The sequence below is a fragment of the Salvelinus alpinus genome, chromosome 26 (assembly GCF_045679555.1).
Source record: "Salvelinus alpinus chromosome 26, SLU_Salpinus.1, whole genome shotgun sequence".
In the NCBI taxonomy this organism is placed as follows: Eukaryota; Metazoa; Chordata; class Actinopteri; order Salmoniformes; family Salmonidae; genus Salvelinus; species Salvelinus alpinus.
The window spans coordinates 23,513,876-23,540,528 of record NC_092111.1 but is presented as its reverse complement, the minus strand read 5'-3'; the positions used below and the strand labels follow the sequence as shown (position 1 = coordinate 23,540,528).

The following is a 26,653-nucleotide window of genomic DNA, read 5'->3' as shown; positions in this document are numbered from 1 at the left end:
TCTGTCCCTGTGAGTGTGTGTGTTTGTCCCAGCCTGTGGGTGTGTGTCTCGTGTCTGTCCCTGTATGTGTGTGTGTTTGTCCCAGCCTGTGGGTGTGTGTCTCGTGTCTGTCCCTGTGAGTGTGTGTGTTTGTCCCAGCCTGTGGGTGTGTGTCTCGTGTCTGTCCCTGTATGTGTGTGTGTTTGTCCCAGCCTGTGGGTGTGTGTCTCGTGTCTGTCCCTGTGAGTGTGTGTTTGTCCCAGCCTGTGGGTGTGTGTCTCGTGTCTGTCCCTGTGAGTGTGTGTGTGTGTTTGTCCCAGCCTGTGGGTGTGTGTCTCGTGTCTGTCCCTGTATGTGTGTGTGTTTGTCCCAGCCTGTGGGTGTGTGTCTCGTGTCTGTCCCTGTGAGTGTGTGTGTGTGTTTGTCCCAGCCTGTGGGTGTGTGTCTCGTGTCTGTCCCTGTATGTGTGTGTGTTTGTCCCAGCCTGTGGGTGTGTGTCTCGTGTCTGTCCCTGTATGTGTGTGTGTTTGTCCCAGCCTGTGGGTGTGTGTCTCGTGTCTGTCCCTGTATGTGTGTGTGTTTGTCCCAGCCTGTGGGTGTGTGTCTCGTGTCTGTCCCTGTATGTGTGTGTGTTTGTCCCAGCCTGTGGGTGTGTGTCTCGTGTCTGTCCCTGTATGTGTGTGTGTTTGTCCCAGCCTGTGGGTGTGTGTCTCGTGTCTGTCCCTGTATGTGTGTGTGTTTGTCCCAGCCTGTGGGTGTGTGTCTCGTGTCTGTCCCTGTATGTGTGTGTGTTTGTCCCAGCCTGTGGGTGTGTGTCTCGTGTCTGTCCCTGTATGTGTGTGTGTTTGTCCCAGCCTGTGGGTGTGTGTCTCGTGTCTGTCCCTGTGAGTGTGTGTGTTTGTCCCAGCCTGTGGGTGTGTGTCTCGTGTCTGTCCCTGTGAGTGTGTGTGTTTGTCCCAGCCTGTGGGTGTGTGTCTCGTGTCTGTCCCTGTATGTGTGTGTGTTTGTCCCAGCCTGTGGGTGTGTGTCTCGTGTCTGTCCCTGTATGTGTGTGTGTTTGTCCCAGCCTGTGGGTGTGTGTCTCGTGTCTGTCCCTGTATGTGTGTGTGTTTGTCCCAGCCTGTGGGTGTGTGTCTCGTGTCTGTCCCTATGAGTGTGTGTGTTTGTCCCAGCCTGTGGGTGTGTGTCTCGTGTCTGTCCCTGTGAGTGTGTGTGTTTGTCCCAGCCTGTGGGTGTGTGTCTCGTGTCTGTCCCTGTGAGTGTGTGTGTTTGTCCCAGCCTGTGGGTGTGTGTCTCGTGTCTGTCCCTGTATGTGTGTGTGTTTGTCCCAGCCTGTGGGTGTGTGTCTCGTGTCTGTCCCTGTATGTGTGTGTGTTTGTCCCAGCCTGTGGGTGTGTGTCTCGTGTCTGTCCCTGTATGTGTGTGTTCTACCTGAGCTGCTGGATGAGGTCCTCTCCCTCCTTGATGACGTTGACAGTGACCTGCAGGGTGGTCTGCTGCTGCTGGCTGAAGCGTTTGATCAGGTCCTGCACCGCCTCCACGGACTCAGCATACACATCATCTAACAACTCCTTCTGCAGCTCCTCCAGCCACGTCCACAGCTAGGGACCGAGAGTTAATACACACACGCCTACCCAGCATGTCGCACACACACAATCCAGTAGAATGTTGCACTACCGCCGCAAAACACACACACACATCCTCCCCCCCACACACACACTTTGTACCTCTTTGACATGTGTGTGGAAGGCAACAGACATGTCGAGCAGGACTTTGCGTTGCTCCACCCTCCTGACAAAGTCCTGGATGCGGTCCTCCAGCTGGTGGGCTGCCTGGTAGATCTCCTCTGGATCACACTCTCCTGTCTGGGCCAGCTGCTCTGCCGCCTCCAGCAGCTTGTCAGCGTTAGTATAGGTGTTCTGGAGGAAGGACAGAACCATCACACAGAGAAAGACAGAGGATGGGGAGAGAGACAGAGAAGGAAAGAGGGAGGACAGTTACCAAGAGAAAGGGAGGGGAGAAACTTGACTGAATATATTTAGTGAAAAGATAGAGAGAGGAAGTATATGATAGAGAGAGGAAGTACTGTATGTGATAGAGGGAGGAAGTACTGTATGTGATAGAGAGAGGAAGTACTGTATGTGATAGAGAGAGGAAGTACTGTATGTGATAGAGAGAGGAAGCACTGTATGTGATAGAGAGAGGAAGCACTGTATGTGATAGAGAGGGAAGTACTGTATGTGATAGAGAGGGAAGTACTGTATGTGATAGAGAGAGGGAGTACTGTATGTGATAGAGAGAGGAAGTACTGTATGTGATAGAGAGAGGGAGTAGTGTATGTGATAGAGAGGGAAGTACTGTATGTGATAGAGAGAGGGAGTACTGTATGTGATAGAGAGAGGGAGTACTGTATGTGATAGAGAGAGGAAGTACTGTATGTGATAGAGAGAGGGAGTACTGTATGTGATAGAGAGAGGAAGTACTGTATGTGATAGAGAGAGGGAGTACAGTATGTGATAGAGAGAGGAAGTACTGTATGTGATAGAGAGAGGGAGTACTGTATGTGATAGAGAGAGGGAGTACTGTATGTGATAGAGAGAGGAAGTACTGTATGTGATAGAGAGAGGGAGTACTGTATGTGATAGAGAGAGGAAGTACTGTATGTGATAGAGAGGGAGTATGTGATAGAGAGGGAGTATGTGATACAGAGAGGGAGTATGTGATACAGAGAGGGAGTATGTGATACAGAGAGGAAGTATGTGATACAGAGAGGGAGTATGTGATACAGAGAGGGAGTATGTGATAGAGAGGGAGTATGTGATACAGAGAGGGAGTATGTGATAGAGAGGAAGTATGTGATACAGAGAGGGAGTATGTGATACAGAGAGGAAGTATGTGATACAGAGAGGGAGTATGTGATACAGAGAGGAAGTATGTGATACAGAGAGGGAGTATGTGATAGAGAGGGAGTATGTGATACAGAGAGGGAGTATGTGATACAGAGAGGGAGTATGTGATACAGAGAGGGAGTATGTGATACAGAGAGGAAGTATGTGATACAGAGAGGGAGTATGTGATACAGAGAGGAAGTATGTGATACAGAGAGGGAGTATGTGATAGAGAGGGAGTATGTGATAGAGAGGGAGTATGTGATACAGAGAGGGAGTATGTGATAGAGAGGGAGTATGTGATACAGAGAGGGAGTATGTGATAGAGAGGGAGTATGTGATACAGAGAGGAAGTATGTGATACAGAGAGGGAGTATGTGATACAGAGAGGGAGTATGTGATACAGAGAGGGAGTATGTGATACAGAGAGGAAGTATGTGATAGAGAGGGAGTATGTGATACAGAGAGGGAGTATGTGATAGAGAGGGAGTATGTGATACAGAGAGGAAGTATGTGATAGAGAGGGAGTATGTGATAGAGAGGGAGTATGTGATAGAGAGGGAGTATGTGATAGAGAGGGAGTATGTGATACAGAGAGGGAGTATGTGATACAGAGAGGGAGTATGTGATAGAGAGGGAGTATGTGATACAGAGAGGGAGTATGTGATAGAGAGGGAGTATGTGATACAGAGAGGGAGTATGTGATACAGAGAGGAAGTATGTGATACAGAGAGGGAGTATGTGATAGAGAGGGAGTATGTGATACAGAGAGGGAGTATGTGATAGAGAGGGAGTATGTGATACAGAGAGGGAGTATGTGATACAGAGAGGAAGTATGTGATACAGAGAGGGAGTATGTGATACAGAGAGGAAGTATGTGATACAGAGAGGGAGTATGTGATACAGAGAGGAAGTATGTGATACAGAGAGGGAGTATGTGATAGAGAGGGAGTATGTGATACAGAGAGGGAGTATGTGATAGAGAGGGAGTATGTGATACAGAGAGGGAGTATGTGATAGAGAGGGAGTATGTGATACAGAGAGGAAGTATGTGATACAGAGAGGGAGTATGTGATACAGAGAGGAAGTATGTGATACAGAGAGGGAGTATGTGATAGAGAGGGAGTATGTGATACAGAGAGGGAGTATGTGATACAGAGAGGAAGTATGTGATAGAGAGGGAGTATGTGATAGAGAGGGAGTATGTGATAGAGAGAGGAAGTATGTGATACAGAGAGGGAGTATGTGATAGAGAGGGAGTATGTGATACAGAGAGGGAGTATGTGATAGAGAGGGAGTATGTGATACAGAGAGGAAGTATGTGATACAGAGAGGGAGTATGTGATACAGAGAGGAAGTATGTGATACAGAGAGGGAGTATGTGATAGAGAGGGAGTATGTGATACAGAGAGGGAGTATGTGATACAGAGAGGAAGTATGTGATACAGAGAGGAAGTATGTGATACAGAGAGGGAGTATGTGATACAGAGAGGAAGTATGTGATACAGAGAGGGAGTATGTGATACAGAGAGGAAGTATGTGATACAGAGAGGAAGTATGTGATACAGAGAGGGAGTATGTGATACAGAGAGGAAGTATGTGATACAGAGAGGAAGTATGTGATACAGAGAGGAAGTATGTGATACAGAGAGGGAGTATGTGATAGAGAGGGAGTATGTGATACAGAGAGGAAGTATGTGATACAGAGAGGGAGTATGTGATAGAGAGGAAGTATGTGATACAGAGAGGGAGTATGTGATACAGAGAGGAAGTATGTGATACAGAGAGGGAGTATGTGATACAGAGAGGAAGTATGTGATACAGAGAGGGAGTATGTGATACAGAGAGGAAGTATGTGATACAGAGAGGGAGTATGTGATAGAGAGGGAGTATGTGATACAGAGAGGGAGTATGTGATAGAGAGGGAGTATGTGATACAGAGAGGGAGTATGTGATAGAGAGGGAGTATGTGATACAGAGAGGAAGTACTGTATGTGATAAGAGAGATGAAAGGGAAATGTCAGAAAGGTTGACCAAGAGAGGAAAAGTAAAGAGAGAGAAAAATGTTCTATCCTACCTGGGCGACCTCCTCGAAGTCCTCATGTCGTTTCTGTAGTGCTCTGGCTCGATGGAGGGACTTCCCAACGCCTGTGTGTTTACTCAGGAACGCCTCCCCGTGGTTCTCTATCCAGTCCAGAACCTGCACACACACAAGTATGCACAGTTAGCTAAGTGGCATAGAATTTGAGGCTGTGGGCCACAGGAAAAATGCAGTGTCATGCTGCCAGTCCACTAGGGGAGCTCTAGGGTTGATAGACAGAACAGCATACTACTCCAGTCAGAAGGCAGAGAGAGATGACAGAGAGGATGAGTTCCCTCCCGTCTGGTCCTGTCTAGATGAGATACAGCTGCTTTTTTCCCTACCTGCTATGTTAATTCTCCTAACCTGCTGCGTAAGTTCTCCTAAACCTGCTATGACAAATCTATTTTGACAAAAGCTGTATCCCATCTAAACGAAACCCTCCCGTCCCTCTCTCTTTTCTTTCTCCCTCTTCACACCTTCCTTGTCCTGCTCTCTCCCTCCTCAGATCTTTCTATATCCCTCTCTCTCTCTACCTCTACCACTTGGCAGAATACAACTCATCTGAATACTGGCCAGCAGCATCACCATGGCAACAGTTACCTTGGCTACGAGGGTGAGACTAGTGAGTGTGTCCATACATTTCTAGTATATGTATCATGTACAGCCTTCAGAAAGTATTCACACCCCTTGACTTTATCCACATTTTCTTGTGTTACTTATTTACATTTTTTATCACTGGCCTAACAAACACCATATCCTGTAATGTCAAAGTGGAATTATATTTTTCAGTTTTTTTTTATACTAATGAATTAAAAATGAAAATCTGAAATGTCTTGAGTCATTAAGTATTCAACCCCTTTATGGCAATCCTAAATAAATTCATGAGTAAAAATGTGCTTAACACGTCATAAAATAAGTTGCATGGACTCACGGTGTGAAATAATAGTGTTTAACATGACTTTTGAATGACTACCTCATCTCTGTACCCCACACATACAGATAATGGTAAGGTCCCTCAGTCAAGCAGTGAATTTCAAACACAGATTCAACCACAAAGACGTAAAACTAAAAAAAAAGACTTTACATACACACACACACACACACACACACACACACACACACACACACACACACACACACACACACACACACACACACACACACACACACACACACACACACACACACACACACACACACACACACACACACACACACACACACACACACACATCTTTGAGCATGGTGAAGTTATTAATTACACTACAAAGTTACAGGCGTCATTCCAAACTCAGTTGCCAGAGAGGAAGGAAACCGTTCAGGGATTTCACCATGAGGCCAATGGTGACGTAAAAACAGTTAGAGTTTAATGGCTGTGATAGGAGAAAAATGCAAAAAATGCAATAAAACTGCAAAAAATGTGGCAAAGAAATTTACTTTATGTCCTGAATACAAAGTGTTATGTTTGGGGCAAATCCAACAACACATCACTGAGTACCACTCTTCATATTTTCAAGCATGGTGGTTACTGCATCATGTTATGGTTATGCTTGTCATCGGCAAGGACTAGGGAGTTTTTAAGATAAAAAGAAACGGAATAGCACTAAGCACAAGCAAAGTCCTAGAGGAAAACCTGGTTGAGTCGGCTTTTTAACATACACTGGGAGACAAACTCACCTTTCAGCAGGACAACAACCTAAAACACGAGGCCAATTATAACCTGGAGTTGATTACCAAGACGACATTGAATGTTCCTGAGTGTCTTAGAGACTTACCCAGAAAGACTCATAGCTGTAATCTACAAAGTCTTGACTCAGGGGTGTGAATACTTATGCAAATGAGATATTTCTGTATTTAATGTTCCATACATTTGCAAACATTTCTAAAAACAGGCTTTCACTTTATCATTATGTGGTATTGTGTGTAGAGACATTATTTTTTTTAAATTCAGGCTGTAACACAACAAAATGTGGAATAAGTCAAGGGGTATGAAACCTTTCTGAAGGCACTGTATGTGATCCCTGCGGGCATTGAACCAACAACCTTGGGAAGAGCTTGGCTCTAGCAACGCTAACTGAGCCACACAGGAACATAACTAGTCCACACCTGCTGTACGTCTTGCTGGAACACACACAGCTGGAGCCTCTGGTGCAGACGGACTTTTCGGTGTTGCCAGATATTCTCCAGTTGTCTCTGGTGGTGCAGCACCTCGTGTATCACATCCAGCACGTGGTGCACCGCCTTGCTGTAGTTGGCCGAGGCTGTCAGCGAATCAGCTCCCCCCGGGGTCAGAGGGCGCTGGAGCTTATCCAATAAGGCCTTACCGTCTTGGCTGACCTGGGGGATGGGGAGGGAGGAAGGCGTGATCACATACATACAAACACACACGTATAGAACTTGCTAGTGACACCTCACACACACCCACACACAGGTATGTTACCTCTGGGTATGCAGCAGTGCCGTTTACCTCTGAGTAGGCAGCAGTGATGTGTTCGTAGAGGCCCTGGTGGTGGTGGATAGCATCTTCTAGGTCCTGGAGCTCCGAGGGTAGATCCACCTCTCCACACGCTTTACACCACGAGTCCACATTACTCATGTACTGTAGAGAGACGACACACATCATACATACATCACAGGAGGCTGCTGAGAGGAGGGTGCCTCGAAATAATGGCTGGAATGGAGTGAATGGAATGGTGAACTCGATGACCATTTCATTGATTCCGTTCCAGCCATTACTATGAGCCTGTCGTCCCCGATTAAGGTGCCACATATTATATAAACACACACACAATTTATACACGGCAAACAACTTAAAACACACACATATTACACACACACACACACACACAACAAAAGGTATATACTATTGTTCTACTCTGTATTATTCAGAGATTCACTGAATTATTCTACCATGATGACCTGGATTTCACATGGCTAGGTTAGATCTCTGTAAATGATTCTACCATGATGACCTGGATTTCACATGGCTAGGTTAGATCTCTGTAAATGATTCTACCATGACGACCTGGATTTCACATGGCTAGGTTAGATCTCTGTAAATGATTCTACCATGATGACCTGGATTTCACATGGCTAGGTTAGATCTCTGTAAATGATTCTACCATGACGACCTGGATTTCACATGGCTAGGTTAGATCTCTGTAAATGATTCTACCAAGATGACCTGGATTTCACATGGCTAGGTTAGATCTCTGTAAATGATTCTACCATGACGACCTGGATTTCACATGGCTCGGTTAGATCTCTGTAAATGATTCCAATCCTTATGGGACAATAGAGGAAGACATAGCAGAGAAAATGTTTAAAAAATATGCCTCATGTGGGAATATTAAACAGACAGTAGGATTCTAATCAAATGTTAATCTCACTGTTCGACCACATCTGATCACACACACACAAGGGGATGTGTACATGAGCGTGTGCATGTATTCTCCATGTGCCTGCCCTCGAGCAATCAGAATATACAAAGAGAGAGAGGCTTTGTGAAGTAGTATCGATAGGAAATGGTGAAATTCCTTGGAAAACGCACTGTTTTTCTTTCTTTAACTGTGGAACATGAAAATAATAATATGGAATATTCCTATTGTGAAAGATAACCGCCCAGATTCTGTATTTGGAATTAAACAAACGAATCAATTATCTGTGTGTTTGCCTGGATATGTGTGTTCCTGCATATGCGTATACAGCATGTTCACACCGCTAGAGTGTGTACCACCACCACCCACCTGGTCACATTTCTGGTGGAAGGCGGCAGACATCTCCAGCAGTGTGCTGCGTTCGTCCAGGGCAGCAGCGAAGGCTTTCCACTCCGCTTCCAGCTGACCTGAGATCTGTTTAATCTGCACCGAGGCATAGTGACCAGACTCCAACAGCCTGTTACCCACGGACATTATCCTGTTGATGTTCACATACACATTCTGGAGAGGATGGAGGAGAGAGAGAATCACTAAAACAATACAAAAATACATTACGGAAAAAGAAGGAACAGCACGTCAGAAATCAGCTCAATGTAATTGAAGAATCCATAGACTCTAACCACTTCTGGGAAAATTGGAAAACACTAAACAAACAACAACATGAAGAGTTATCTGTCCAAAACGGAGATGTATGGGTAAACCACTTCTCCAATCTTGTTGGCCCTATAACAAAGAACAAACAGCAAAAACATATACATGATCAAATACAAATCTTAGAATCAACTATTAAAGACAACAAGAACCCACTGGATTCTCCAATTACATTGAATGAACTACAACACAGAATACAAACCCTCCAACCCAAAAAGGCCTGTGGTGTTGATGGTATCCTCAATGAAATGATCAAATATACAGACCACAAATTTCAATTGGCTGTACTTAAACTCTTTAACATCATCCGCAGCTCTGGCATCTTCCCCCAATATTTGGAACCAAGAACTGATCATCCCAATCCACAAAAGTGGAGCCAAATTTGACACCAATAACTACAGTGGGTTATGCGTCAACAGCAACCTTGGGAAAATCCTCTGCATTATCATTAACAGCAGACTCGTACATTTCCTCAGTGAAAACAATGTAATGAGCAAATTTCAGATTGGCTTTTTAGCATATTACCATACGACATACCACGTATTCACCCTGCCCTCCCTAATTGACAAACAAACATACCAAAACAAAGGCAAAGACGTATCATGCTTTGTTGATTTCAAAAAAGCTCGACTCAATTTGGCATGAGGGTCTGCTATACAAATTGATGGAAAGTGAGGTTGGGGGAAAAACATACATTATTAAATCCATGTACACAAACAACACACACATTCCTTTCCACAGGGCTGTGGGGTGAGACAGGGATGCCACTTAAGCCCCAACCTTTTCAACACATACACTACCGGTCAAAAGTTTTAGAACATCTACTCATTCAAGGGTTTTTCTTTATTTTTACTATTTTCTACATTGTAGAATAATAGTGAAGGAATCAAAACTATGAAATAACACAAATGGAATCATGTAGTAACCAAAAACGTGTTAAACAAATCAAAATATATTTTATATTTGAGATTCTTCAAATAGCCAGCTTTTGCCTAGATGACAGCTTTGCACACGCTTGGCATTCTCTCAACCAGCTTCACGAGGTAGTCACCTGGAATGCTTTTCAATTAACAGGTGTGCCTTCTTAAGTTCATTTGTAGGAATTTCTGGCAAAAAAATACTTCACAAAATGGGAAAAACACCAAATTGAGACTCTGCATGTAGAATTCTGCAAAAATATCCTCCGTGTACAATGTAAAACACCAAATAATGCATGCAGAGCAGAATTAGGCCGATACACGCTAATTATCAAAATCCAGAAAAGAGCCATTCAATTCTACAACCACCTAAAAGGAAGCGATTCCCAAACCTTCCATAACAAAGCCATCACCTACAGAGAGATGAACCTGGAGAAGAGCTCCCTAAGCAAGCAGGTCCTGGGGCTCTGTTCAAACACATACAGACCCCAAAGAGGCCCAGGACAGCAACACAATTCCAACCAAAGGAGGGAGGGAGAGAGAGGAGAACATGGGGAGAGAGAGAGAGAGAGAGAGCGAGAGGGGGACGGGGTGAGGAAGGGGAGAGTTGTAGAAACATCTCAAGGATGATCAATGGAAACGGGATGCACCTGAGCTCAATTTTGAGTCTCATAGCAAAGGGTCTGAAAACGTATGTAAATAAGGTATCTGTTTTTTTTTTTTATACATTTGCAAACATTTCTAAAAACCTGTTTTCACTTTGTCATTATGAGGTAGTGTGTAGATTGATGAGGATATTTATTTAATTTAATCCATTTTAACAAAATGTGGAAAGAGAGAAGGGGTCTGAATACTTTCTGAATGCACTGTATGTACTGCAGAAACTGCAGAATGCCTCTAAAGTCATTCATAACCATTACGTAAGCCAGTATGGACACAGCTTCTAGTTATCTAACAGCCCGCTGCTCAGTGTGTGCGTGTGTGTTGTGTGTGCGTGTGCATGTGTGTTGATTCCGGTCTGTGTTCTTACCATGCAGTTCATAGCGAAGTGGTTGTGTTGAGTCTGTAGCTCCATGGCGTGAGGGTGGTTGTTGCCGATCTCTGTGTAGCCGGCCAGGAACAGACCCTTGTTGTGCATGATCCAATCAAACATCTGTAAAAGTCCCACACACACACGTTAGAGATGGGATAGGGCAGGCAGCCAACAGCTACAGATGGTAGTGTGTTTGTGGGTGTATCTTTGTGTGTACTCTATGTGTTGAGTGTCTATGCTTTCACGTGTGCATGTAGAAACGTGAGCGCGCAAAAACACTTGCTTGCACATCTATATATATATAGACGTATCTGCACAAAGCACAGGGAGAAGAGCGATGGACTGAGTGTCAGAAGAGAAAACCAACAGGCTTTTCAGAGCCAACTACTGTCCACGGTGTCCTAGCAACAAGCCCTTACCGCAGTCCAACACTGCAATCTGTATACTTTACTGAAACGATCCATCTATTATCCCCTATTTATCAGTATATTAGACTAGAACTATTCACCCCCCTTCACACACACAGCAAATCATACTAGCACTTGTAACTGTTGCACTTTTCTTTTCCTTTACCATCCATCCATCCATCCATCCATCCATCCATCCATCCATCCATCCATCCATCCATCCATCCATCCATCCATCCATCCATCCATCCATCCATCCATCCATCCATCCATCCATGGTACCTTCTCAGCGTCCTGTTCGAAGAGGCGGAGCTGGAAGCACTGGTCCAGCTGCAGTTTCCTGATGTGCCAGGCCTGGTGGAGGTGTTGTCGTGTGGTGTGTAGTTTGTCCAGCAGGGTGGCGATGCGTGGCACCAGCCCCTGGGTGTCAGCGTTACACACACCGCTGGCGTTAGAGTTCCTGTACGACTCACTGCTCTGGATACGCTGCAGCAACCTGGGAGAGGACACACAACATACACACACACACACACACATCATCAGAAGAGTATAATTAGCCTCACCATCACTCTGTTTGTGAGTGAGTGAGTGAGTGAGTGAGTGAGTGAGTGAGTGAGTGAGTGACTGAGTGACTGAGTGAGTGAACGCATGTCTACGTCAATGTGTGTGTGTGTACGTGTGGTGCATAGCCTACCTCTGTCCCTCCGTATCCAGTTCCTCTATAGGAGCTTTGATGACCTTCTTCTTCAGCGTGGCGTGTTCCTCTATCATGCGCCGCGCCCCGTCCAGGTCCGTGGGGAAGTCTTTCCTCGCCACCACCTCCTGCATCTCCTCCAGCCTCGACAACATGTGACCCGCGTGCCCCGTAAACTCCTCAAACGCAACCCGCACCTGGAAAAGAACACAGATATGGATGTATTGATTAACTTCTGGTTGTAGTACTGACTAAGACAGCTACATTGTGTGTGTGTGTGTGTGTGTGTGTGTGTGTGTGTGTGTGTGTGTGTGTGTGTGTGTGTGTGTGTGTGTGTGTGTGTTTTAGTTTCTATATATATCTCTTATCTAAAAAAAAAAGGCAAACCATTGATTCATTGATTGATTAATTGATTGGCAGGATGTACCTCGATCCACTCATCATGGTTGTATTCAAGACTTCCCTCGAAGTCAGCGGTCAGCTGGGAGGGGTCAACCACCTTAGACAGACCCTCCAACGATACCATGGTGGTCTAGAGAGAATACGGGAGAGGGGGGAGGAAGAGAGGGGAGACGTGGGGGGAGGGAGAGAGAGAGAGATGAGGAAGAAAGATGACGAGGGAAGGGAAAGATAGGGACGAGAGTGAGGGATAGAGAAGGTTTTAATCAATTCCAACCGAATCATCACAGCTTTTTGGTTAACAATGGTAGACAGGACCAGGAGAAGCCCACCCCGTGCCCACCCCGTCAGTGGCCCACACAACACTAATGGTGATTCAGACACTCAGGCAGAAAGTTGAGATTGGCTGTGACAAAAAGGGGAGTGGACAGAGATAAATGATTCTGAGGTCTCATCTCCCTCTTCATCTTGATAGTCTGATGATTTATATAACTTTTTTGGGGACATTTATAAAATGACTTTTTGCTCAGAAAAGGTAAAGACATGTCTGTACAGATTGAGAAATATGGGAGAGATTGTTTCCATTCTCAAGTGCTTTATGTTGCCAAGATAATACCAACCCACACAGCAGGGTTAACACCCACACTCTGTGTCAGATTGAAGGATAGAGAGAGGAGAGAGGGATGAGGAGAGAGACCTGACAAAGCCTTGCGTGGGCAGGATGATAGTCAGAATGAGAGAAGGAGTGATGGAAGAAACAAATTAAAGATGCATAGCCCTCTAAATCCCAAAAAAGGCAGAGGAGAAAATCACAAGTCGAGGTTAGAACGTGTCAGCCCATCTCTCCATCTCTCGCTCTATTCCCTCCATCTCTCGCTCTACTCCCTCCATCTCTCGCTCTACTCCCTCCATCTCTCGCTCTACTCCCTCCATCTCTCGCTCTATTCCCTCCATCTCTCGCTCTACTCCCTCCATCTCTCGCTCTATTCCCTCCATCTCTCGCTCTATTCCCTCCATCTCTCGCTCTATTCCCTCCATCTCTCGCTCTATTCCCTCCATCTCTCGCTCTATTCCCTCCATCTCTCGCTCTATTCCCTCCATCTCTCGCTCTATTCCCTCCATCTCTCGCTCTACTCCCTCCATCTCTCGCTCTATTCCCTCCATCTCTCGCTCTATTCCCTTCATCTCTCACTCTATTCCATTCATCTCTCGCTCTATTCCCTCCATCTCTCGCTCTATTCCCTTCATCTCTTATACAGTAATGTTCCATCTGTTTCAGCTCCTAATGGAATGTTAATATTTAATGTTCACATTTTAAAAGCATAACCCAGAATTGGATGACAAAGTGATTTTACAGAGCAAAATGTGGCGCTGAAAAACACACACACATGCACGTACACAAACGCAGGCACGGCCTCACACGCACACACACACACGCACAGCAGGGTAGAGAGAGCAGGTGGTGTTTAATCCTGTATGTGTATTTTGCCCTGTGGCGACTGGCTGACAGTGACATGGCTTCACACACCATCAACCAATCGAAACAAGCCAATACACCAGTGGTTCTGCTCTAACAGGGTGTGCAACTGCATGTGTGTTAACTTAATACAACAACAAAAAGTAGAGCTCCACACATTAACACATTAGACACAGCAAATAAAACTGTATAGAAATCAAACCAAATAGCATATCGCTCCATTACATTATTGCCTTACTCTGCAGGATTTAACACTACTACATTATTGCCTTACTCTGCAGGATTTAACACTATTACATTACTGCCTTACTCTGCAGGATTTAACACTATTACATTATTGCCTTACTCTGCAGGATTTAACACTACTACATTATTGCCTTACTCTGCAGGATTTAACACTACTACATTATTGCCTTACTCTGCAGGATTTAACACTATTACATTATTGCCTTACTCTGCAGGATTTAACACTATTACATTATTGCCTTACTCTGCAGGATTTAACACTATTACATTATTGCCTTACTCTGCAGGATTTAACACTATTACATTATTGCCTTACTCTGCAGGATTTAACACTATTACATTATTGCCTTACTCTGCAGGATTTAACACTATTACATTATTGCCTTGCTCTGCAGGATTTAACACTATTACATTATTGCCTTACTCTGCAGGATTTAACACTATTACATTATTGCCTTACTCTGCAGGATTTAACACTATTACATTATTGCCTTACTCTGCAGGATTTAACACTATTACATTATTGCCTTGCTCTGCAGGATTTAACACTATTACATTATTGCCTTACTCTGCAGGATTTAACACTATTACATTATTGCCTTACTCTGCAGGATTTAACACTATTACCTTACTCTGCAGGATTTAACACTATTACATTATTGCCTTACTCTACAGGATTTAACACTATTACATTATTGCCTTACTCTGCAGGATTTAACACTACTACATTATTGCCTTACTCTGCAGGATTTAACACTACTACATTATTGCCTTACTCTGCAGGATTTAACACTACTACATTATTGCCTTACTCTGCAGGATTTAACACTATTACATTATTGCCTTACTCTGCAGGATTTAACACTATTACATTATTGCCTTACTCTGCAGGATTTAACACTATTACATTATTGCCTTACTCTGCAGGATTTAACACTATTACATTATTGCCTTACTCTGCAGGATTTAACACTATTACATTATTGCCTTACTCTGCAGGATTTAACACTATTACATTATTGCCTTACTCTGCATGATTTAACACTACTACATTATTGCCTTACTCTGCAGGATTTAACACTATTACATTATTGCCTTACTCTGCAGGATTTAACACTATTACATTATTGCCTTACTCTGCAGGATTTAACACTATTACATTATTGCCTTACTCTGCAGGATTTAACACTATTACATTATTGCCTTACTCTGCAGGATGTAACACTATTACATTATTGCCTTACTCTGCAGGATTTAACACTATTACATTATTGCCTTACTCTGCAGGATTTAACACTATTACATTATTGCCTTACTCTGCAGGATTTAACACTACTACATTATTGCCTTACTCTGCAGGATGTAACACTATTACATTATTGCCTTACTCTGCAGGATTTAACACTATTACATTATTGCCTTACTCTGCAGGATTTAACACTATTACATTATTGCCTTACTCTGCAGGATTTAACACTACTACATTATTGCCTTACTCTGCAGGATTTAACACTATTACATTATTGCCTTACTCTGCAGGATTTAACACTATTACATTATTGCCTTGCTCTGCAGGATTTTCAACAATATTACATAGAAGTTTACATAGAAGTAATCAAGCCTATCAAAAACAACTGAAAACAGCAGCTTGTGTGTGTCTGTGTGTGTCAAAACAAGCAGCTCCTAACAATACCCCATTGTGATTCTAAATCAAAAATGTAATACAGCAGAGTATAACAGAGCAGTAGACCTCCAACTGACAGTTAACACACACCATACCATGTTGCTGTTGGGTTTGTTCTGCTTCGGCTAAGGCACTGGTATTAAAATGCATTGGAAGAACAAAAAAAGGCCATAATAAAACAAGGGCTGTCAAAGATAAGACGCTAATAACATGTTATGGCACGGCATTTATAACGGCAGATTTTTTTTACGATGCCGTTAATCGCATCTCCATTTCTTCAGCGCACAGACCCTTTTCAGCGCATGTGTTTCCACACTGACCTTTTAAAGCGCAACAAACACACAAACACACACACACACACTCTTAATGCTGTGTGCAATGTGCACTCTTTCTCATTAGCTCTGTCTGTCTCTATAGATGGATTGGTTGTTTAGCAACAAAACTGACGCGAGCGCAATTTTGGGGCAAAACAGACAGGGTTGGCATAGAATGTTGACAACCATGCTGTATTCGTCACCAAATGTTTATTGAAAACATAAATACACTTGCACAATTTGCGCTTGTTGTCTCTCAAATACATCGGTACAGTTGTTGGTTAGCTAGCTAGCAAATTTTAGTATTCACATGAAATAAGGCAAAACACATCAAAACAAGACATAGTATCAAGAGCAAGATACAGCTAGCTGAAACAAGCCACCTATGATTACACACATGGCAGCTTCTTGTAATTGTTGCTAGCTATCTGACTGTTCAGAATCATAACAAAGAACGGCTTCTGGCCACATCAATGCGCACGCATCATTTTCGTTATAAACCAACCCATCTACTGTGGTACTTAAACACCCATTATAGGCGCTGCTTTGAGCAACCATTTTTAAGGAAAGTTCAACCATTAACACATTCCCAGGCGTTTCTTTAGATAACAGTAAAAAAATTATTTGTACAGAAGTACCTAGCTAGCTAACCCAAATAATGTTTACAATGGCTGAATGCCTCTTGATTCAACTAACTTCCCACAATTATTTTAATCAGAACAGGAAATCCATTCCATTTAGCTAGGCTACTGTTTTTGATGTAGTTCATAGGTCAAAGGATTTAAGCAAATTATCCCAATTGTAGTACTAGCAGCTTGCGACTAGTTCATGTTGAAGAACATGGATATGTAGCCTAGGCTAGATAACAGTTCTGATATTTTACATGAACTCAGACCTGGCTGATCTGTTGTTATTGTCTTCTGTGGAATTCATAACATTGTTGGACAGGTTTAAAAGCTGTTTGGTCTTTGTATCCATAGAGCCAGTTATTTTTTCCAATAATCAAACCTCCAATCAGAAACAGGGAGAACGCTCATTTAGAATGCTTGAAGCTTTAACAGTGTGTGTGTGTGTGTGTGTGTGTGTGTGTGTGTGTGTGTGTGTGTGTGCACGCAAGTGTTAAACTACAAAAACATTGATAAGAGGTAGTCGGCCTTAAAATATTGGGAGCATTAGGCCTAATAGCTAGCTGTATGTTAGTGGCTTTTGTGTTGTGTATGGTAAAAATGCCATTAAAACATTCTGATACAAATGATTTTATGTTTATTTAATTATATCAAAATATAGTATGCCTATAACTCACTGCACTACTTTTTATTAGGCCAAATTTAAGCTAATTCTAAAATTGTGATTAATTATGATTAACTAATGCCATTAACTACAATTAATTATTTTAATTGCTTGACTGCCCGAAAAAACTATATGAACCTCAAAATAAAGTTTGAGGCACACCAAATCTCTGCAGTTGAACAAAGAAAAACAGTCATTTTACCTCAAATTCGAACTTGGAGCTGCCGAAGTTGGTGCGTTGTTTCTGCCAGAAGTTGTCTGGTTTGATGATGAGAGCTATGTGTATACAGCAGGGGAACGACTCCTGGAGAATCTTCAGTAGAGGTTTGATACTGTCCCATTTACTGCCTCGCATGTCTACTATGACTGTGAAGCCATGCTGGATCACCTCCTCACTGGACCGGGGGAGGGAGGAGGAGGAGGAGGGAGGGGGTGGAAGGAAGGAGAGGGAAGGTGGTAGCGAAAGATAGGGTGGAGGGAGGTGTGAGGGAGAGAGAAGGTAGGAGGGGGAGAGGTGGTAGCGAAAGAGTGAGAGTGGGAGGGTGGGAAAGGGGAGGGGGCAGAGAGAGAAGTGGTAGAGCCAGAGGGAGGAGGGTGAGTGGGAGGTAGAGAAAGAGTGGAAAGGGAGGAGTTAGGGAGAGAATCAAAACAAACCATGAGATGGAGATGACGCATTTTCTGTACTGTGAAAAGCACATATAGCATGCACTACGACTCGCGCACAGACGCGCGCACAAACACACAACAACAGTGATTTCCAGCCAGATAAGAAAAATCTGCAACCTAACACTAAGTATTACGACCAAAACAAAGCAGAAGAGACTGAATCCATCATCAGCATCAAGACCGTAGTTAAACTAATCTTGTCCCACTGCACCATACATCCTGCATGGCTAGTAATAAACAGCCTCTAGTCATCCCACCCTGTCTTTTCCTCTATTCCCTCTCTCTACGCACCACAACACTCAGCCCCAGAGAGTTCTCTCTCTCTCTCTCTCTCTCTCTCTCTCTCAGGACAATACTCACTCTCTGAAGGATCTATCCTTCATCTCTCTCAATCCCTTATTCCCTCCTAAGACTCTATTTCTGGATTCCTTCTCTTTCTATCCATCCTTCCCTCCTCTCTACATCTGTCTGTCTGTGTGTTTGTCAGCTAAAGACAGTCTGCAGATGTTGTCCAGGTAAACTAACAATAAAACAGAAACTCTGACTCCCTATACACTGAAAAGAGAGAACACACAAACACAGAAATAGATTATACAGAGGATAGAGTGAAAAAGCTGAGAGAGATCTACATCTCATTTACATAGAGAGCGAGAAGAACCATTAAAGAGATTTTTAATGAGGAGAGCGATACGATGGAGAGAGAGAGGAGACGTACCTAGAAGGAGACAGCAGCAGCGTAGACCTACTCAAACTTAGCCAACAACTATTACTGAGCAGATACAGCAACCGTACCGCCTCTGTTCACACACACCTCCCCGCACATGCGCTCTCTCTCTGTTTTAATCCCTTGCTGTCTCCCGCTCTATCCTCTTCCCCTCACTCCCTCCTTTTCGTTTCCGACTCCCTATCCCTCCCTCCTCCTCGGTCTGACTCTCCATCTCTTCATCCATCTCTCTCTCCCTCTCTCTAGTGACAGTGTGGAGGAAGGGTTCTTGGCAGCAGAGGAGCTGCAGCAGGTATTCTGGCCCACAATATCGCTCTCTTTGTTTTCATCACTCCATTTTTCTCTTCCTCTCTCTCTCCCTCCCTCCCCCTCTCTCTCTCGTGTTTGGTTAAAGATCTGAATCCAATAGACTAAACCAACCATTCAAATATACACACAATATGTACGCATGCAGATACTGTACACACACACAGACACAAACAAACGTACTTGGGGATGCCAGCGAGGTACGCTATGAGTCTTCTGAGGTCGTCGGCTCGTATTCTGTCGTGGTTACTGCGTGAAGGAAACGTTAACACTGGACCTCCGCGTCTGTCTCTGCCCCCTGGAACACACAGGATAAAACAGTCAACTTAGAGAGTGAACACACACACACACACACACACACACACACACACACACACACACACACACACACACACACACACACACACACACACACACACACACACACACACACACACACACACACACACACACACACACACACACACACACACACACACACACACACCTCTGCCTCCTGGTGAACATAGACTGAAACAGAGAGTTATATTCCCATGAGTATGATCATGGCGACAGTCAGTAACAGGTACTCAGGGGAAACATGATTTTTATCAGGAAAACTATATAGCAGTATACAGAAATATAGAACTATTTCTATAGAAACCCTGTAGTCATTTCTTTGACTATATCAATGTGTGTTATGTAGACCTAATTGTATCTGGATACACAATCTATACCACCCTCCACCCTCACATTTCTTCATATTTCAATACCTCCCTACTCATTTCCTACACCACCCTCTTCCTTTCACCCTCCCTCCCTCCCCCAACCACTCCTATCCTTTCAAAGCCAATTACTTTCCAAAATGCATTGATGGGAAATGGTTATGACAGACAGTAACTAATCACTATAGCAACCACTCACTCAGACCCTCCTCTCTCTTCCTCTCTTTATTTCTCTCTCTGAGTCATACTTCTGTTTATTATGGTCTGTCAGTGACCTTGGCCACACACAGGAGGAGAACGGAGTCAGACAAAAGAGGAAGAGGAATAACACACTCACAAACACACTCACAAACACACTCACAAACACATTTGTTCCTCCTGCTTCGGCGTGATGAGAAACATTGAACACTAAAATAGTCGAGAGCTGGCAGGAAGAACAGACGAGAGATCAAAGGTCAAGTGTCTGGGGTCTGACCTCTCAGTAGCCACGGGTCACAGCTATAATTACACACACTCAGAGAGAGTGTGCGTGTGTGTAATTCTATGCCTGGGAGCTGTAAGTGTGTAAAGCTCTAAGTAGCCAATGTGTCATGTTCCATTAGCTTTGTTTATGAAGAAAGAAACAAGGAGGATTCACACACACACACACACACACACACACACCTGATAGGAAGGCAACTTTTTCCTTCAGAATAGGCAACACCTCCATCGCTCTCATGTCTTCATTTCTGCGAAAACCTGGAGAGAGAGAAGAGAGGGAAAGAGAGGAGGAATGGCAGAAGGGTTAGGATCGAAAATCACATAGAAAGATGACAGAGCAAAAGTTTTTTTTTTTACAAAAACTCCCAATGTTCAAATCCTCTCTTCTTCCTTCGAAAGGATTCAGGGAAAAAAGGCCTAGTTTTATCCACCTTCTTTAATAATTCAAATGTCTGAGTTTGTATTTCTTACTTGAATATAGGGAATAGGAGGTTGATTATGTCAGCATCATAGTCAAAGAAAGAACAAGTTTTCAGAATGGGAAACAAAAAAAACATGAGCTGGCGCACACCCAGAGAAAATGATTTGATGTAGAGGTGCTGACTAAAGGCGAATAAACTATAAGCTATTCAAATAAAGAGTGGCACACTCCATATATAAACTCCCAGTCATTTACTGGGTAGATCACCAATGTTTCAGCATCAATGTGTCTTCTTCAGGGCAATGCCATGAATGCTTGAACCAGGTTATGTCGACAAACAGTGCAACTAGTGCAACCAATGACAATAGTGAGGGGTGTGTCATAACCACTAAGTTAATTAGAATGAACTGAATGAAACAGCCAAAAAACAACAGTTCACGGCACATTGAACACATTAGGCCACTGTCATCATATGGAAACATAATAGAATATTGTACATAATATTAGCATCAACATACATCATTGCCCAATTCAATTTCACATAGAAATTAAATTGTTTCCCATTTCATTTCTTTGTTACATGTAATCTTTTGGGGTCAATGTTTTTAGACAGGATATCCAGTAAGCCTCCCTTTGTAGTAGTAGAATCTGAAACCATTGATTTTGTCTGGCTGGATTAACTGTTGAAGAGTATAAGGCAAGAAAACGCACGCACGCACGCACGCACGCACGCACGCACGCACGCACGCACGCACGCACACAGAGTATAAGGCAAGAACGCACACACACACACACACACACACACACACACACACACACACACACACACACACACACACACACACACACACACACACACACACACACACACATACACACACAGAGAGAGGAAGCAGTGAGGCTATAGAAATAGGAACTCCCACTGTAACAAAGACCTGTTTTCAGGTTAGAAAGGGAGGTGTTAGCTATAGGCAGTGTATTCCTGGTCATGTGTTGACCGAATGAGACCACTACCTGTCCTTCACTAAACCGTCAAATATAGCCTCATCATATCCCGCAGGAGTGGGGCTAAGACTATATGATGGATTTTTTTATGCCACCACAGCCCTTCTACCCTCTCTATTTCCCTCCCTTCTCCCCTCTCTATTTCCCTCCCTTCTCCCCTCTCTATTTCCCTCCCTTCTCCCCTCTCTATTTCCCTCCCTTCTCCCCTCTCTATTTCCCTCCCTTCTCCCCTCTCTATTTCCCTCCCTTCTCCCCTCTCTATTTCCCTCCCTTCTCCCCTCTCTATTTCCCTCCCTTCTCCCCTCTCTATTTCCCTCCCTTCTCCCCTCTCTATTTCCCTCCCTTCTCCCCTCTCTATTTCTCTCACTCACTCTTCCCTCCCATCTTCCCTCTGTCCCTGCAGACTCATACATCTGTGTCCTTAGAGTTATCCAGTACAACACACCCATTACACACACACAGAGAGAGAGAGAAGAGAGAGATGATGATGTCATTACTCTCTTTTGCAATGTTACAGCGCCTCACAGAGGAGTAAGTGAGCACAGACACACACTATGCACACTCATTATAGAAAGATGCGTATATCGTGTAGCTAATCCTGGGCAATACATTTAGAGCTTGGGGGCGAACACACACACACACACACACACACACACACACACACACACACACACACACACACACACACACACACACACACACACACACACACACACACACACACACACACACACACACACACACACACACACACACACACCTGGGGCTGGTAGTATACTGTGTTTATGGAGATAATCCTCCTTTGACTGAGGTGACAAGAAAATAATGATCTGTCGTTTACTCTCATCCTCTCTCTCTTTCCATCTTTCTCTCATTTGTCTTTCCTTCTGTGAGGGGGTATAAAATGAGATTCAAACATCAGATTGGATTGCCAAGCCAATCCACCTAAGAGAGTGGAGATGGTTTGCCCAATAGGCAAATTCCTACGGATTAGCTCATTGCGCTAACATGGTCTTAAATGGTTGTGTGTGTTGATCGGACACTGATGAGAAGTGTGTTAAAATGGAGTATATGAAACACTTTAACAAAGAAACAAACAACTTTACAAAACAGCTCAACAACTGCCCAATAGTAATCTTATTTCACCGTATTTTACAAGTAAAATGGCTTTTTATGTGCATTTGCACAGTTGATTTCTGTCAATTGCTCTGTGAACCTCAGGTAGCCTAGTGGTTAGAGCGTTGGACTTGTAACCAAAAAGTTGCAAGATCGAATCCCCGAGCTGACAAGGTAAAAATCGGTCGTTTTGCCCCTGAACAAGGCAGTTAACCCACTGTTCCTAAGCCGTCATTGAAAATAAGAATTTGTTCTTAACTGACTTGCCTAGTTAAAAAATGTATTGACCGTAGTCAGCATTAATCACCAATGATTTTGTTCTCAAATCGATAGATTTTTTTCTCAAGTAATGACAACACATTTGATTTGGAGCTAGCTTGCTAATGTCTTGAGCACGGGGCACATCATTACTGAAGGCTAGCAAGTTGTTCATCCCTGTCAATTTGAGTCGGATCAAAACAGCGAAGGCGTCTGCAGCAATATACGTCCATTATATAAGGTTCTGGTATCGAATACGTGACAGATATTCGTCACTTGTCCGGGTAATCTTTCAGATGTGGAGACGTCTGCTGACTTTCATAAGCTGTCCATTCGCGGCTATTAACTCTTCTACTTCTGCGTGACCACTGACGTCACAGATTTTTTTTAAATTGTTTATTCATTCTGAAGGCGTGTTCCCTCACCATATGATAATGATATTGTAATATGCATTAGGTACTGTCAAGTTAGTTAACTATGTACGTTTGTATTCTTGATTTGTTGCCCATTGTTCCATCTATTTGGATACTTGCTGCTGTTGAAATTCTAATTATGGGGATAGACTGGCTTTCGGTGTAGAGTTTGGGGTCCTGATAATTGTTTTGTGTTATTAGACAGCCGGGAAGAACTGTTTGATATCAGAGTGGCGGTAACTCATCAGCACTACCAGCATTACAACCAGGAATACAACTTTCCCGAATCGGATTCCATTGTTCGTCCCCCTATGGCAATTGAACTGATTCCAGAGGCCCATCCAAAACACCGCCAGCGGAGGAGAGGTACTCGGAGTGGTCTTCTAAACTGACTTAGGAGGTACGCACACCACCCACCGCTTCCGAGTATATTACTCACTAATGTTCAGTCTCTGGATAATAAAGTTGACGAGCTCAGGGCGAGGATTTCTTTCCAAAGAGACATCAGGGATTGTAACATACTCTGTTTCATGGAAACATGGCTCTCTCGTGATATACTGTCTGAGTCCGTCCAGCCAGTTGGGTTCTCAGTTCATCGCACAGACAGGAATAAATATCTCTCCGGGAAGAAGAAGGTATGTTTCATGATTAACGACTAATGGTGTGATTATGATAACATTCAGGAACTCAAGTACTTTTGTTCACCCGACCTAGAATACCTCACAATCAAATGCTGACCGTATTATCTCCCAAGAGAATTATCTTCGGTTATAGTCACAGCCGTGTGTATCCTCCTTCTAGCCGATACCACGACGGCCCTCAAAGAACTTCACTGGACTATATGCAAACTGGAAACCACATATCTTGAGGCCGCATTTATTGTAGCTAGAGATTTTAACAAAGCAAATTTGAGAAAAAGGTTGCCTAAGTTCTATCAACACATTGACTGAAGTACTCACGCCACTAAAACACTCAACTATTCAACGCTGCTCTGACCAATCGGAATCCACGCTTCAAGATTGTTTTGATCACGCGGACTGGGATATGCTTCCTGTAGCCTCCAAGAATAATATTGATGAATACACTGATACGGTGGCTGAGTTTATCAGGAAGTGTATAGGAGATGTTGTACCCACTGTGACTATTAAAAACTACCCTAATGGATAGATGGCAACATTTGCGCAAAACTGAAAGCGCAAATCTTCGCATTTAACCATGGCAAGGTGACTGGGAAAATGGCTGAATACAAACAGTGTAGTTAGTCCCTCCGAAAGACAACCAAACAGGCAAAACGTCAGTATAGAGACAAAGTGGCGTCGCAATTCAACGGCTCAGACACGAGACGTTTGTGGCAGGGTCTACAGAAAATCACAGACTACAAAGGGAAAACCAGCCACATAAAAGACACCGAGGTCTTGCTTCCGGACAAGCTAAACACCTTCTTCGCCCGCTTTGAGGATAACACAGTGCCACCAACAAGGCCCGCTACCAAGGACTGTGGGCTCTCCTTCTCCGTGGCCGATTTAAGTGTGTTAACCCTCGCAAGGCTGCCGGCCCAGACGGCATCCCTAGCCGCGTCCTCAGAGCATGCGCAGACCAGCTGGCTGGAGAATTTACGGACATATTCAATCTCTCCCTATCCCAGTCTGCTGTCCCCACTTGCTTCAAGATGGCCACCATTGTTCCTGTACCCAAGAAAGCAAAGGCAACAGAACTAAATGACTATCGCCCAGTAGCACTCACCTCTGTCATCATGAAGTGCTTTGAGAGACTAGTCAAGGATCATATCACCTCTACCTTACCTGACACCCTAGAACCACTTCAATTTGCTTATCGCCCCAATAGATCCACTGACGATGCAATCGCTTTGCATTGCACACTGCCCTATCCCATCTGGAGAAGAGGAATACCTATGTAAGAATGATGTTCATTGACTAGCTCAGCATTCAACACCATAGTAACCTCCAAGCTCATCATTCAGCTTGAGGCCCTGGGTCTGAACCCTACCTTGTGCAACTGGGTCCTGGACATACTGACGGGCCGCCCCCAGGTGGTGAAGGTAGGAAAAAACACCTCCACTTTGCTGATACTCAACACTGGGACCCCACAAGGATGCGTCCTCAGATGATGGCCCTGGGAGTGTGGTGCCAGAAAAATAACCTCTCACCCAACGTCAACAAAACAAAGGAGCTGATCGTGGACTTCACGAAACAGCAGAGGGAGCACCCCCCTATCCACAGACAGGACCGTAGTGGAGCAGGTGGAAAGCTTCAAGTTCCTCGGTGTACACATCACAGACAAACTGAAATGTCCCACCCACACAGAGTGTGGTGAAGAAGGCGCAACAGCGACAGCGCAACCACCCGAGCCACTGCCTACTCACCCCGCTATCATCCACTAGCACATTAGAGGCTGCTGCCCTATATACGTAAACTTGGAATCACTGGCCACTTTAATAACGGAAAAATTGTCACTTTAATAAGGTTTACATATTTTGCATTACTCATCTCATATGTACATACTGTATTCTATCCTATTCTACTGTATCTTATTCTATGCCGCTCTGACATTGCTCGCCCAAATATGTATATATTCTTAATTCCATTCCTTTACTTTAGATTTGTGTGTATTGTTGTGAAATTGTTAGCTATTACTGTTAGATATTACTGCACTGTTGGAGCTAGAAACATAAGCATTTCGCTACACCCCCAATAACATCTGCTAAACATATGAATGTGACAAATAAAATTTGATTTGATTTTCAGTACTCCCAGTGAACACTGTTCCTCACAGTGCATGTGTGTGTTCAGTACTCCCAGTGAACACTGTTCCTCACACTGTGTAGCTCATGATCATGATGACGTCAGTTCTATCATACCTTCTCCACTTCTATTAACAATGTATACTTCCTGAAATGTCTTTATTTAGGAAAATAAAAAAATTAGCAACACATGTATCTTTAAGACCAATCTTATATTAAATTACCTTTATATATATATTCCATACAAAATAGATACCTTCGTACGGTGACAACAGGGGAAAGAAAGAGATGAGAGTGAGA

At 43.7% G+C, this 26,653-nt stretch overlaps 1 protein-coding gene across 9 annotated transcripts in view; it reads right to left on the bottom strand.

Moving 5' to 3' along the window:
• LOC139554994 (triple functional domain protein) overlaps positions 1-26,653 on the bottom strand; it is a 98,052-nt gene that overhangs the window by 46,060 nt on the left and 25,339 nt on the right. For 4 of the 9 annotated variants that reach the window (XM_071368345.1, XM_071368346.1, XM_071368348.1 and 1 more), the window contains exons 3-15: positions 20,563-20,637; positions 19,379-19,493; positions 17,702-17,894; positions 12,517-12,621; positions 12,090-12,286; positions 11,678-11,891; positions 10,986-11,108; positions 8,697-8,888; positions 7,391-7,549; positions 7,057-7,287; positions 4,945-5,067; positions 1,707-1,898; positions 1,411-1,580 (exon numbers count right to left, since the gene is read on the bottom strand). In XM_071368345.1, the coding sequence (XP_071224446.1) occupies positions 1,411-1,580; positions 1,707-1,898; positions 4,945-5,067; positions 7,057-7,287; positions 7,391-7,549; positions 8,697-8,888; positions 10,986-11,108; positions 11,678-11,891; positions 12,090-12,286; positions 12,517-12,621; positions 17,702-17,894; positions 19,379-19,493; positions 20,563-20,637 (2,089 nt within the window). Of the gene's footprint in view, positions 1-1,410; positions 1,581-1,706; positions 1,899-4,944; positions 5,068-7,056; positions 7,288-7,390; positions 7,550-8,696; positions 8,889-10,985; positions 11,109-11,677; positions 11,892-12,089; positions 12,287-12,516; positions 12,622-17,701; positions 17,895-18,880; positions 18,986-19,378; positions 19,494-20,562; positions 20,638-26,653 lie in introns of those variants that run through there. The other 5 variants (XM_071368347.1, XM_071368349.1, XM_071368353.1 and 2 more) reach the window with 2 other exon arrangements.